This window comes from Falco biarmicus, chromosome 14, assembly GCF_023638135.1.
Source record: "Falco biarmicus isolate bFalBia1 chromosome 14, bFalBia1.pri, whole genome shotgun sequence".
Classification (NCBI taxonomy): Eukaryota; Metazoa; Chordata; class Aves; order Falconiformes; family Falconidae; genus Falco; species Falco biarmicus.
In genome coordinates, this window is record NC_079301.1 from 17,665,047 (window position 1) to 17,677,253 (window position 12,207).

Consider the following 12,207-nt stretch of genomic DNA (forward strand, 5'->3'; position numbering starts at 1 on the left):
GGAATAGAGTTCATTTTCTTCCTAGTAGCTGGCATAGTGCTGTGGTTTGGAATTAGGATAAGAATAATGTTGATAACGCACCGATGGTTTTAGTCATGGCTAGGTAATGCTTACACCAAGTCATGGAGTTTGCAGTTTCTCAGGCCCTGCCAGCGAGAAAGGTGGGGGCAGAAGAAGCTGGGAGGGGACACAGCCAGGACAGCTGACCAAAGGGATATTCCATACCACAGAATGCCATGCTCAGTATATAAACTGCGGGGGGCATCGCTCAGCAGGTGCTAAGCTATATTGTGCACCACTTGTTTGGCTTTTTCCCCTGAGTTTTTCTTTCTCTCTCGTCTTGTTATCTCCCTTTTCATGACAATTATTATTACTATATTTTACTTTATTTCAATTATTCAATTTTTTTTCTCAACCCACAAGTTTGACCATTTCCCGATTCCCCTCCCCATCCCACCAAGTGGCGGGGAGGGGGTGAGCGGCCGCATGGTGTTTAGCTGCTGCTGGGGTCAGACCACCGCATCAGTGCTTCAGCTCCTGCAGAACCGGGGCACCTGTGGAAACGCACGTGGCTCACCTTCACACTAACACGTCCCCAAAAAATCTGAGACTTCCTCCCTCCCAAAGCTTTTGTGCTGTTACTACGGACCAAACAATAACATTAACACTTCCTCATGCCAAGTAAATTTGCCAAATTTACATTTTTTTGTAATTACATTACTCATGCCAAAAAAAAATAACCCCCCCCCAACATTATTTGATCCCTACAGCTGGAACTGATAAAATACTTCATTTTCTAACATGCTTTTTCTACCATGTATTTGAAAGTATTTTTATATAGTAATAATATCAGTTTTTCAGTCTGTGAAAGTACCATATAATAAATCAACTGGAAACCACACAAAATTATCACTCTGCCTAACTCTTGAAATTAGTTTGCTTGACATAATAATTGTCCAGCCTTACTACAGCTTTGTTCTTTGGTTATGACTTCCTCCTGATGAACTTGAAGCACAAAACACTTCCTAAGGACTGAAATACAAATGTTTGATTTAAACCCAACTGGAATGAATAAGACCTTTGCTAGGGCCTGGAGCTCGGTCCCCTGGGCTCTGTGTCACTGACTGAAGGTGATCGCATCCTAATGGCTTAGGAAGTCACTAGTTGCTGGGTGAGTTTCTGTAACTCCGCTGAGTACATGCTCTTAACTCACCGCAACTGCAGGCAAAAACATTAATAGTTCCACCTTTATGAACCTAATCCAGTTACTTAGCTTGATGGATGGTAACTCATTATGCCACCGTAATATTCTCATCCTCTAAGGCACAGCCTCGCAGCACATGGGACTGAACAGGTAGCGTCATGTCTTCTTCCTAATTTCTTTTTTTCCTGTTGTGTATGTCTACAAACCCTGAAACACTAGGAATCAGCTTCTGATTTCACATTAATGTAACATTGGTATGACTCCACGACTTTAGGGGAATTTTTCTAATTTATGCTTATGCCAGATCAGGTCCTATGAACTTAATGTATAAAGAGAAGTGGTTTTAATATGTAGCCATAATTTTCTTTTCTTATATAAAATTGATTGTGAAGGAAACATAATTACACTTAGCCCATCTGTAGTCGTCAGATTAATTAAATATTTCTCTCTGCACTTATCTCTAATTGTAATGTCAACAGAGCTGTCCTGGTCCATGTTATGTTGCCATTAAAAAGGAAAAAGAAAATTACTTTTAAAACCTGCAGTGAAATGATGTTAAGTGTCTGCCTTAAACTGACAAATTCAAGGAGATTTAGAGTTAAAACTGCCAGCTCTTTCAATAACTCACTGTTACTGCAGAATATAAAGCACCTAAAATCACAATACAGGGCAGTTTACACAGAGCCAGTTCACAGAGTGTATCAGAAAATGCTTTACATACATTACAGGCTAAACAGGGGGTTTGTGGACAGATTTAAGAGTGCAGGCGAGTGAGTCAGTGGCTCGGACAGCAGGGGAGAGCGCCAGACAGATGGGAGAGCACACGGGGGGCAGCGATGCCAGCTGTGGGACCCTGTGTGAGAGGGATACACACCAGTGCAGAAGAGCAGAGAGAGTGCGCAGAGAGGTGGTTGTTAGACGTCTTGGAAAGAAGGTGGAAAAGGAAGGACGAAAGAGGAATAAGGTGATTTTGAAAGGGGTTCAGAGGAAGCCTTTGCCAAAGGACAGCATGGTCTTAGAGCCCACAGGATACAAAATCAGAAGGTCTCAAAATATATCTGTAAATGAGGAATCATCACTGAGTCAGAATGTTTCTATTGAGGTCCCACCATGACCTCAGTTCTTGGCCCCAAATCAAGCTTAATTTATCAATGACCTAGAACAAAACAGACAATCGGTATACTAAGGTTTGACACCACAGTGGGGTATGAGATCTCACCCAAGACACTGAAATGGTCTGTAAGTGCGACACAGTAAGATAATAGATATTTCGATACAACTCAGTGTACAATCTAAGGGAAAAAAAAGTATCTGTGCTTGGGGCAGGTGTATTCACAGTCTGAATGAGAAAGCTGTCAGCTCCGAGTGTGGGGGAAAGCACACTGTGCGAGATGGTAGTAAGTAAAGGAAAGGACAGCAACAGTCCTTCTTGACTACCCAGTAAATGAGTATTCCTAAAATAGACAGGGAAAATAATTAACTCCCAGAAAAATCAGAGAGCAATGTTGTGGCTTTTCTGCCAGTGGTAAGTTTGAAATAGAACCTGGATGGTTTTCTTGAAAAAAACGCACTAGTTCGTGTATTAGGATGAACTGCTGGAAACGAGGCAGAGATTAATTTACAAAAGAACTGTTTTTTTCCGAGCAAACCCCAAACCTAGACAGTTTTAGAAGGAATCAAGACTACAGAGGTCTGAGGTTGGGAGCACCTAGTGCCGAAGGACCTGGTTCAACTGGTGGAAAAAAATGAATGATTATTTTAGTACAGGATTATTTTAGAAGGATTATTTTAGCAGTTTGTGGTACTTTCAACAACTACTTCTACATACTTTCTCCACCAGCTTACTCAACAATTGTTCAAATGTAGGTCCAGACAACTGCAAGAACTGCGCTTCGTCTCAGTGGAAACATTGAGAAAGAGATTAATGTTAAAAAAGTGTCTCTAAAAGCATGCTTTACACTTGCAAATGTATTCATTTAATGTTAAGATAAAACTCAACTCTGGATACATTTTGACAGGCACAGAGTTTTTTTAATTTGGGTATCCATCAGCTGTCTTTTCTGAAATAGATGACAGTTATGAGGTAGAGTGGAAAGGCGATAGAAGAAATTACTTGCCACACCTTTTTTTTTGTTGTTTTTGTTTGGGTTTGTACTTTTTTTTTAATGAAAAAATTCAAGTACTGGAATGATAGGCATGGCACATACATAATTTCTGCCTTGAATAACGTCTAGCACAAGGGTCTGTTCCCTCACTGCACTGCTTCAGATGAAGTCAGTGGAACAACTGTCTTGAGCAAACAGACAAACATTGACAATCTGCGATAAAAAGAAAAAACATACACCAAAACTATAGACTCAAATGGCAATCAGGTATGTGACAAATAAACACGGAGACATGAATTATGTATCGTACCTCCATCATTGTCCAGGTTATCTCCACACACCATTTCCATGACAATGTTACATCCTGAGCCACTCCAGCCCACTTGACAAACACAGTGCCATCCATTCTGATCGAGAGTGCACCTCCCATTTCCGTAACACAGACCTGGGCAGCCATCTAGAAAAGAAAATGTAAAAAAGAAGCCTTCATGGAGGAGTTTTCTTCTCTTCTTTTACAGTTGTAATTATTCTTTAACATTCTTTCATGTAGCATTATACTTGCTGTCTTTAAATGGTCACAGGTCCCTTGCAAGTCATTTATATTTTTGCCCAAATATAAAAAAATCCCCAGCCTGGTCCCTCCCTTTGCTTGCCCAAAAGTCATTTCTCAATGAGGAACGAGGATTTTTTTGTGTGTAACATTTTGTGTGCAGGAAAAAAGTGAGCAAACTTACAAGAAGATATTTAACAGTCTGCTGTGTCCAGCTCTTTCTCTACTTATAAGTTGTAGATCACAAAGGAAGGTATACACATAATCAATGTTTATATCAAAGACAGACATGGAAAACGTTTAAATGACAAATTGGCATTTATGGACATAATCCTACAGATTGCAGGGACCTTTTTATTCTGTTCATAAATACTCAGCTGACTGAGAAAAAGCGAATTTGATTTAAGTTGGAGTCCAACTCTTTCCACAAAAGGCAAACGAGGGAGCATTCCCTTCCAACGTCCAGTTCCACTTCCTTCCCATTACAGCCAATTCAAATATGACAAACACTTGCCCTTGAGTGGCTCTGATTCGAGATCAAAACTGAAACAATGACTGTAGCATCCTTTGGATTACATACTTGTAAGCTCTGAATCAATAGTAATTAGGACGTTCTCAGCTAGGTCTCTTGCCTATACAAGTGAGAGGAATTGTCTCTTGGATGGGTACACTCGTGTCCATCTGCTTGCCTAGTTTAGTGCCAGCTCAGACATTTGTCAAATCCTCACCATGTCACACATGGAGCCAAAGGACAATGGATAAAGCTCAGCAATAAGCTTAACAGCACAAGTGGCATCCCTTCTAAGAGGGCTCCTTTCTTTTTGCCAGCAGGGACGCAGAGGAGCTGGGAGCTGTTCTGTACTTGGTAGTGAGCATCAACGCTTACGTGTTAGAGACAAGGTTTTTTTGAGGGAGAAAGAAGAGGCCTCAGTCTGCGTATGTGTTTGGTGGCCCCAAGATGCTCCAAATGGACTTTGGAGGAGCTGACCAGAGAGTCAGAGAATCTGTACGACTGCTCTGTCAGGTTGTGACTTACAGCCCGGCATGCAGCACGTTTCCTGGGGACTTCACACTAGACTCATCATCCCTCTCCTTCTCACCCTCGGCGCAGCTTATCAAAACATCTGCAAACAGGGGCACTGGCGGATCTGACCCTCTTGCTTGGCAGAGCTGGAGACGGGCAGCACCGTTTTCACACACCGGAATTCTGGAAGTTGCTGCTTTAAAGTAGCATGAGGTTGGCAACCACCAGATACAATATAAAAGCCAATTATTTGCCTCTTTCAGCCGCTGGGGAAAAGGGCAGCGTGAGAGCGCTGTTCTGGGTAACGGGGGTGTTTTTCCACATCAAGTCACTGTGCTGCTGAGTTCGTTCATTTCTTGTATATGATCATATTTTGCTGCTGTCTGCGGTTGTCCTCTAAGACTAGAATTGTAATGAATGTCTACATGATTTTATTATCATCTAATTCTGAAGAAATAACAAATACAAAGTAAACACCCAGGTCTTTCTGGAATACTGGTTAGAGTTTGATATTTCAGCTAGCAGCACTTTTGCAAGGAGCAATGCGCATCACTGCTCTGCACGGCACGGTGAGGACAGAGGGACTGCTGTCAAACGCGGGGAAGGAACTTGCACTGACATGAATAAGCAGGACCTGCGGCCAGGCACGCAAATGAAATGAGCAGCACCATACACAACACAACATAAAACGTAACTCTTGTATCAAATGATTTGAGGAGAACCATATCACATCTAGCATAGACAGCTTTTAAGAAAGTGTGCTTCTCTATCAAAAGAAACTTGCTTCAAGCACAAATGTTAAAAAAAAAAACAAAACATTTTTTTGTTCTTACGGAAGACAGGATCAACACAGATTTTTTTGAGCAAGTCCTCAGCTCTGTCCTTACTTTGGAATGCTAAGCCAGAGCAAAAAACTGATTTGCCTAACATAGCACATCAGATGGCCGCAGAAAACATGCTTACATTGCTATGACTCTCCAAATGAGTTGAGCACATTATTTGTTAAAAACTGCACTTTCTTCTGTAAACCTCTCTCTGTATGTTTATATGAATCTCCACATATCTATATCTCCATAAACAAATGTTTTCTCTGTTCTGGCAACTTAGCAGCACAGAGCTTAGACCAAACAGTTACACAAACCGTCCCATTCCCAATACTTTTGTATCTTTTCATCATTTTTTCGCAGTGCTGATACGAAAAACTTACCTTGAACAGCATCTAAGTAGTGAGCTTAAAAAAGAAAAGAACAAAACTGAGATGGATTGAACTTCTGTACCCAAATGAAAATACAGCCACCGTTTGCTCGTGGCTTGCCACCTGTTGGCTAGATATAAAGTGTCTCTCTCTTACTGCAGTCACATCTATTCCTGCTACTGCGAGCAAAACACACTGTGCGTGTGATTGCTCTCCATTTGATGACAAGCATGCAGAGGACAGCTTGGGTCATGCCTGGCAGTGCCCACCATTTGAAGAACAGCTCTATTTATCTTCATTATTTTGGTCCTTTTCTGGATTTGCTTTATGTTTAGAAAATCAGGCCGTTCCCCCTTCACAAACCTAATTCTTGATTTAGCAAATTGGATTTATTGAATTCTAACGTCAATGAAAGAATTATCTTAAAATGATTAAGATAAAGCAGTCTACGTTTTTTCATGAAGCAAGTATGAGAGCTTATGCTGCTTGCCTCTAAAAATTAGATACCCTGCTATTACAAACAATTAAAATGTTTATGAATAATCTTGCTTTGGGACATTTTAGGGAGAAACACTATTAGACTTTAAAAAAAGCTGTGGTATTTCATTAAAAATATAACTATTGCATTTGTATAGTAGAGTAATGACTTCTAAAAAGATCTGAAAGCTTTACCTTGTTGGGAATATTGTTAGAAGCCAGCTATAGAAACGGCGCCTCTAGTAATAAGTAAAATATGTAAATCCTCAGACATGAAGGTAAGAGATTTAAAGCAAGAATTACTTGAGCTGAATAATAGCTTCATTCCCTCCCACCTTGTATTTCTTAAACATTTTTTTTTCTTCCTGACCCAAAGTTCACACATGAACGCAACCCAAAGGTATGTTAGGACTGCGATAGCTTTCTTTTGTGTGTTTTTGTGCTTTTTTAGAAAATTAATTCAGCAATGTTATTTCCTATGAAGAGAAAGCTGCTCTGAGCTGCTATTCTGCGGGACAAGCAGAGTGCACCATCCGTGCAGAGGCACCTTTTTACACTTGCCCTGACTCCGGGTCTCTTTTTCCAAAACGGCCTCAGTCAGACTTATGCCTACGGCACATCTTTGTATAACTGGTTAAGACCTGATGTGTTTTACTTCTCAAGGTACAAACCCCGCTTACCGATGGTGCAGTGGTCCCCTTCCCATCCAGGGCTGCACTCACACTTCCCGTCCTTGCACTGGCCGTGTTCAGCACAGTGAGAGTGGCAGGTACGCTCTTCACAGGTTGGTCCCACCCAGCCCTCTTCACACTGGCATATCCCTCTGGAACAGACACCGTGGCTCCCGCAGTCCAGGGTACATAGCTCTGCGTGGAATTACAGAAACACGTAACAAACAGCAGTTCCAGACTTCAAGCAGACTTTGCACTGATACCAAACGTAATCACTTTATATTAATATCACTCATCAGCTGGATCGAATACGAGATTTCATCCCCCGGTACAGACCTCAGCCAGTGTGGCTGCCTCCTTCTTTAGCAGTTACTTGCAAGACCATTTATTTGGTTGGGGTGGGGACTGCAAATGGTGGCTTTGCATATGGTAGGGCAATGGGTCTAAAACAGACAAGCAATGACATGCAGAAGTCTTTATCTTTTGACCGATTTCAGCTGAGGCTTTTAATAATAGCACGCCATGTCCGTTCCCGGGTCCTACCAGTGCGGTTCTGAAATCTATCATAAAATATTGCAAGGGAGCTGAATTAAAGGCTAAAGTGGCACATTAAATACACATAAGAAAACAGCCTTTGAGATATTCAGGTGTTTGTAGTGATGGCAAAACGGCCTTCACTTACATTAAGAACAGCCACCAGAAAGGTAACAGTGGGAAAGAAGAAGAGCAAGCACCCCACTCTGATGACCGTATACAGCATCACCTGGCTTACAGGCCATGCAGATCTGCCTAGCGCAAAAATGGCTTTCAAGAATTAAAACTTGTTTTCCTTCCTGATTTTCATGAGCCAACTGCTAAGAAACCAGAAAAGCTGTTTCAGGAAGACAGCAGTACCTCTTTCATTGCACTCAGAAGAATTTCTCTACCTGGGCATTGTAGAACACCACTTGCTGTCAAGTGGAATGAAAGTCCTGAATTGTTGCAATACATCACAATATGCCAATTGCAATTCTACTTCCACTTAGACTAAAGTTGTTCTGTGAAAAGAATGGCTTTGTTATAAAAAGGTTCCATGTAGTTTGAATTTATTTAGAATAATTAGTGTCAAGAGACAGAATTTGCTTGTTATTCTGCAATTAACCTGCCACAGAAATGTTTCCTCCTCCTTCCTCTCAGAAAGCAGCTGATAGCACTACAAGCGTGAGCCAAATAATCATGTCTGCTCTGATTCCAAATGTCAGTGTTACATATTTAGTTGTGGCAAGATTCTTCCCTTGACAGATTTTAAACAATGATAATTTATATCTTGGAACACTTGTATATAAACATTCTTAAAAGCATTTGTAGTGACAAATGCTGTCACTGTATATACCAAGCAAAGTTTTTAAAGTTTAAATTGAAATCTTATAAATTCCAGACATTTTAATGCAGAGAGAAAAGCAGTACAGAAAGGGAACTGCACGGTGCCACTGCAGACGTGCTGGGCTCTGTCTTGAGTTAAATCGGTGAGTGACAAACTGGAAGAGCATGGTCCAACACAGAATCACCTTCAGAAGCAGAAGGCAGGGTAAGGAACCTAAGATAAAATCAAGTAGTTGGGAAGTACTGTCCTGAGGAATTAAAAGAAATAATATAAAAAAATAAAAAAAAAAACATTAATTGTACTATTTCGACAAGGACTTGTGTTATGCTGGAGTACAAGACACACACAGTTATGTGTTGATATTCCTGCAGAAGAGTACACAGGACACGGAGAGAGACTACTCGGCTATATTCAAAGGAAAACCCGTGCTGAGCCTGGGGCATTATCCCTTGGAAGGACTTGATTGCTGCCTGCTGATCACATATCTGTCTAACGCTTCATGCCTTGGACTGCCTGCCTGCGTGTACCGGGAAGGATTTCTTCCCCCTTGCTGCATAATTCAGCTCGGCTTCGTTGTTTTGTTACTTGTTTTCTTCTTGGAAACCTGAGACCGCTCAGAGGACTACAGGGGGGACTCGCTCCGTTATTTCACTGGCACTGAAGTCATCCAAATACATGCTTCCGTGACTAGGAAATAAACTGATCCCACCAGACCTGGGATCACAAAGAATCACCCCCAGGCCAGACCGGCAGAGGACCACTGGCATTATTTTAACCTGTCTTTATAGCCTGGGGCATGGGCTAAATCCTGAGAATTAAATCTAACAAATTACCTGCTGCTTTCAAGGATTTAGGTTGCTAGAGGGATGGCTTTGATCTCTCCTGATCTCCCTTTAGTTCATTATAATTATTGCTTTTGGTATTTTACTGTAAGTGGCAAAGATTGTTAAGAGGATTTTAAGGAATATTATGTAGTTTACACTATGCTGGGCTAAGAGCAGTAGATGGTTTTTTTTTTTGACCCTTCTGGATTGAGTGTCTGCTACATAGTTTTTTGCAGTCGTGGGACTGGCTTAGTTCGACCGATGCCAAAACTTCAGAGAATATCGTAGGCAGCAACATAACAGAAGTGGCCATGTAGGCTGGAACGGCTGAAGCGGGGAAACAAGGCAGCACACCAACCTCCTGATCCTGTCAGCGGCTCCTACCACTTCTCTATCTAAAAATAAATCAAAGCACCATGTGGATACCCTTGAACACATCCCCACGCATGGCATGCACGCCTGCCCCACCTCTGCCTGCCCACCCAGCAGAGGCTAATCACGACAAACTCATCCTCCAAGCAAACTAAAGCAATAGCAGCACGGAGCCGAAGGCAATGTAGGCACATCCCTACCACCGGGAAATAGATCTTGCACATATTCCTATTTTACAACCCCCAAATTAAATGGATCTTAAAATGTTTGAAGTTTTCCATTGTTTTCGCTATGGCTCACACAAGAAATAAAAAGTTTAAATGCTATTTAAGTTCCTAAATTCAATCAGATTAATGAAGTGGAGATACAAGATTTCCTATCTCATCAAAAAATATCCTAGGCCAGTCACTATATAGTTTTCACTCACAAGACTCCTTTTTTTTTTTATATTTTATTTTCCCACATAAGATCATACACAGCCAGATGAATTTTCCTTTATTTTTCACCTATGGGAATACAGTGGCTTCCTCTATCCCAAGCCACACTGTCTTGGAAAGAAAACACACTGGCACAAATTCTGGCACCAAAACTGGCTCTGTGCCACAGCAAATGTTATGTTAGTTGTCCTGCACCCAGTTACTCAGTTTTCACACCTTGTTTCTGCCAACAAGTCAGGGCACAGTAGCCAGATACCAGTAACTGACTAAAAAATGTTACAAAAAAAGAGTGTGTCAAACCTGTTCCGGCAAAGGAATGCAGGAATGATCTTACCTAGCTCTTGCCTTTCCGTCCAGTAATGCATTTCCCCCCCCCCCCCCCCCAATATTTAGTCTAACTCTTCTTTGACAATTAGTGTAACAGCATAACTAGAGGCTTGTGATGTAACATCCTCAAGTCGACTAAGCCAAATCAAAACCAATTCTGTAAGTACCAGCTGTAATGAAACCTGGTTTCTTAGTTTGGACGACACCTTCTGCAGTTACCTCTGCCGTTCCTCTGCTGCTCAGCCAGCTCACACTTCATGGTCACTGAGGCCAATTTTGAGACTTACATTTGTTTCGGTGATTTAATTTGAGGCTTCAGAAATGCTGTTTACGGCGATAATGCATTCTGCCACGAAAATCCAAGATTCTCCCCAGACTTCTCATGCAAAGCAAGGGAAACCAAGCCCAATGTCATCCTATTAATGCTGTGGTAGGACCTGCAGCTTTAATCCACAGCTAATTCAAACAACGAAGATTAAAAAAAGCATTATCAGTGCAGGTTGTGCTGTTTTCAAATGTAAAACAATTTCTTAGCTCCTCCCATCGATAAACAAGTCCAGAAATACCAACATAGCAGGGAGCCACGTTAGCATTTATGTTTGTATCAAGGGAATGGGTTTCCACAGCAGACTAGGCAACAGGAGATTCAAGCAAGGGGACAGTAACCAAATGCAACAGGAAACAAAACAATAACTTGAAATAGGCAGAGTTTCAAAACAAAGCCGGTGTGGTAAAAATTCAGGCAGCCCTGCAGTCAGACAGTAAGTCAGGCATCACGCAACTGTTCTGCTCAATGGGGCATCTTCCTGCTTCCGTAGCAGTTGGTTCTACAGGACTCAGAAGCACCCCAAAAAGCAGTAGGTGCTCTGGAAGGAGCCAGCACAGCGGGGCAAGGGCTTTGACCTGTGGGTGCAGTGGCTCAGACAGCCAAGCATGTCTGCTCCGATGGAAACGGCTATTCTGCTCCCTCTCCTCTCCATCCATCTCCTGGCTCTGTGGTCCCTGCCCTGGAGCTTACTGTCTGAAACGGTACTGAGCTGACCCAGATCATGGAACTGGCAGATCGTTATTTGCTTTATTTTATACATACATATATGTTATATATATATATAATATACACCTGAAAGTTGCTGAGCTAACCAGCCCACTGAGATATCGAAGCAGCAACATGGGCTGTGCAAGGGAGGAGAGGCTGTGCACAGCTTGGATGGGGACTGTCCAGCTGGGGAGCCACGAGCTGTGCCATCCTCTGACTGCAGAGGGCCAGAGCAAGGGGGAGGTGACACGTAAGGTAACAAGGGAGGCAGGTGACAAGAGGTACAGTTTGGCTTAGTCGACTTGAGGATGTTACATCACAAGCCTCTAGTTATGCTGTTACACTAATTGTCAACCGTTCCCACAACGTTCAGTTCAACACATACAATTCATGAAGGCCCTCGGCTGCCTTGGCGTTTTGGTTTGTAGGCTCACATAAAAGCCACCTCTTCTTTGTCACTCTTTGTCACTGTTTAGTGGGACATTGCCTGCCTGAGCTCCAGGCAGATCCTGTGAAGCGTGGCAGGCTGCGGGCTGGTCTGTGGCTAAGGGACCAGATCCTCAGCAGGCATGAATTGCACAGGCTCCCCCTAAACCAAGAGTCACCCTAATTCACCGTAATT

The 12,207-nt window shown here is 42.2% G+C and overlaps 1 protein-coding gene across 2 annotated transcripts in view; it reads right to left on the reverse strand.

Annotated features, from left to right (window-relative positions):
* Positions 1-12,207, reverse strand: part of TENM1 (teneurin transmembrane protein 1) — a 349,253-nt gene that overhangs the window by 100,909 nt on the left and 236,137 nt on the right. The window contains exons 12-14 of one of the 2 annotated variants that reach the window (XM_056359799.1): positions 7,236-7,421; positions 6,091-6,114; positions 3,620-3,766 (exon numbers count right to left, since the gene is read on the reverse strand). In XM_056359799.1, coding sequence (XP_056215774.1) covers positions 3,620-3,766; positions 6,091-6,114; positions 7,236-7,421 — 357 coding nt within the window. The remainder of the gene's footprint in view (positions 1-3,619; positions 3,767-6,090; positions 6,115-7,235; positions 7,422-12,207) is intronic. The other variant, XM_056359800.1, reaches the window with a different exon arrangement.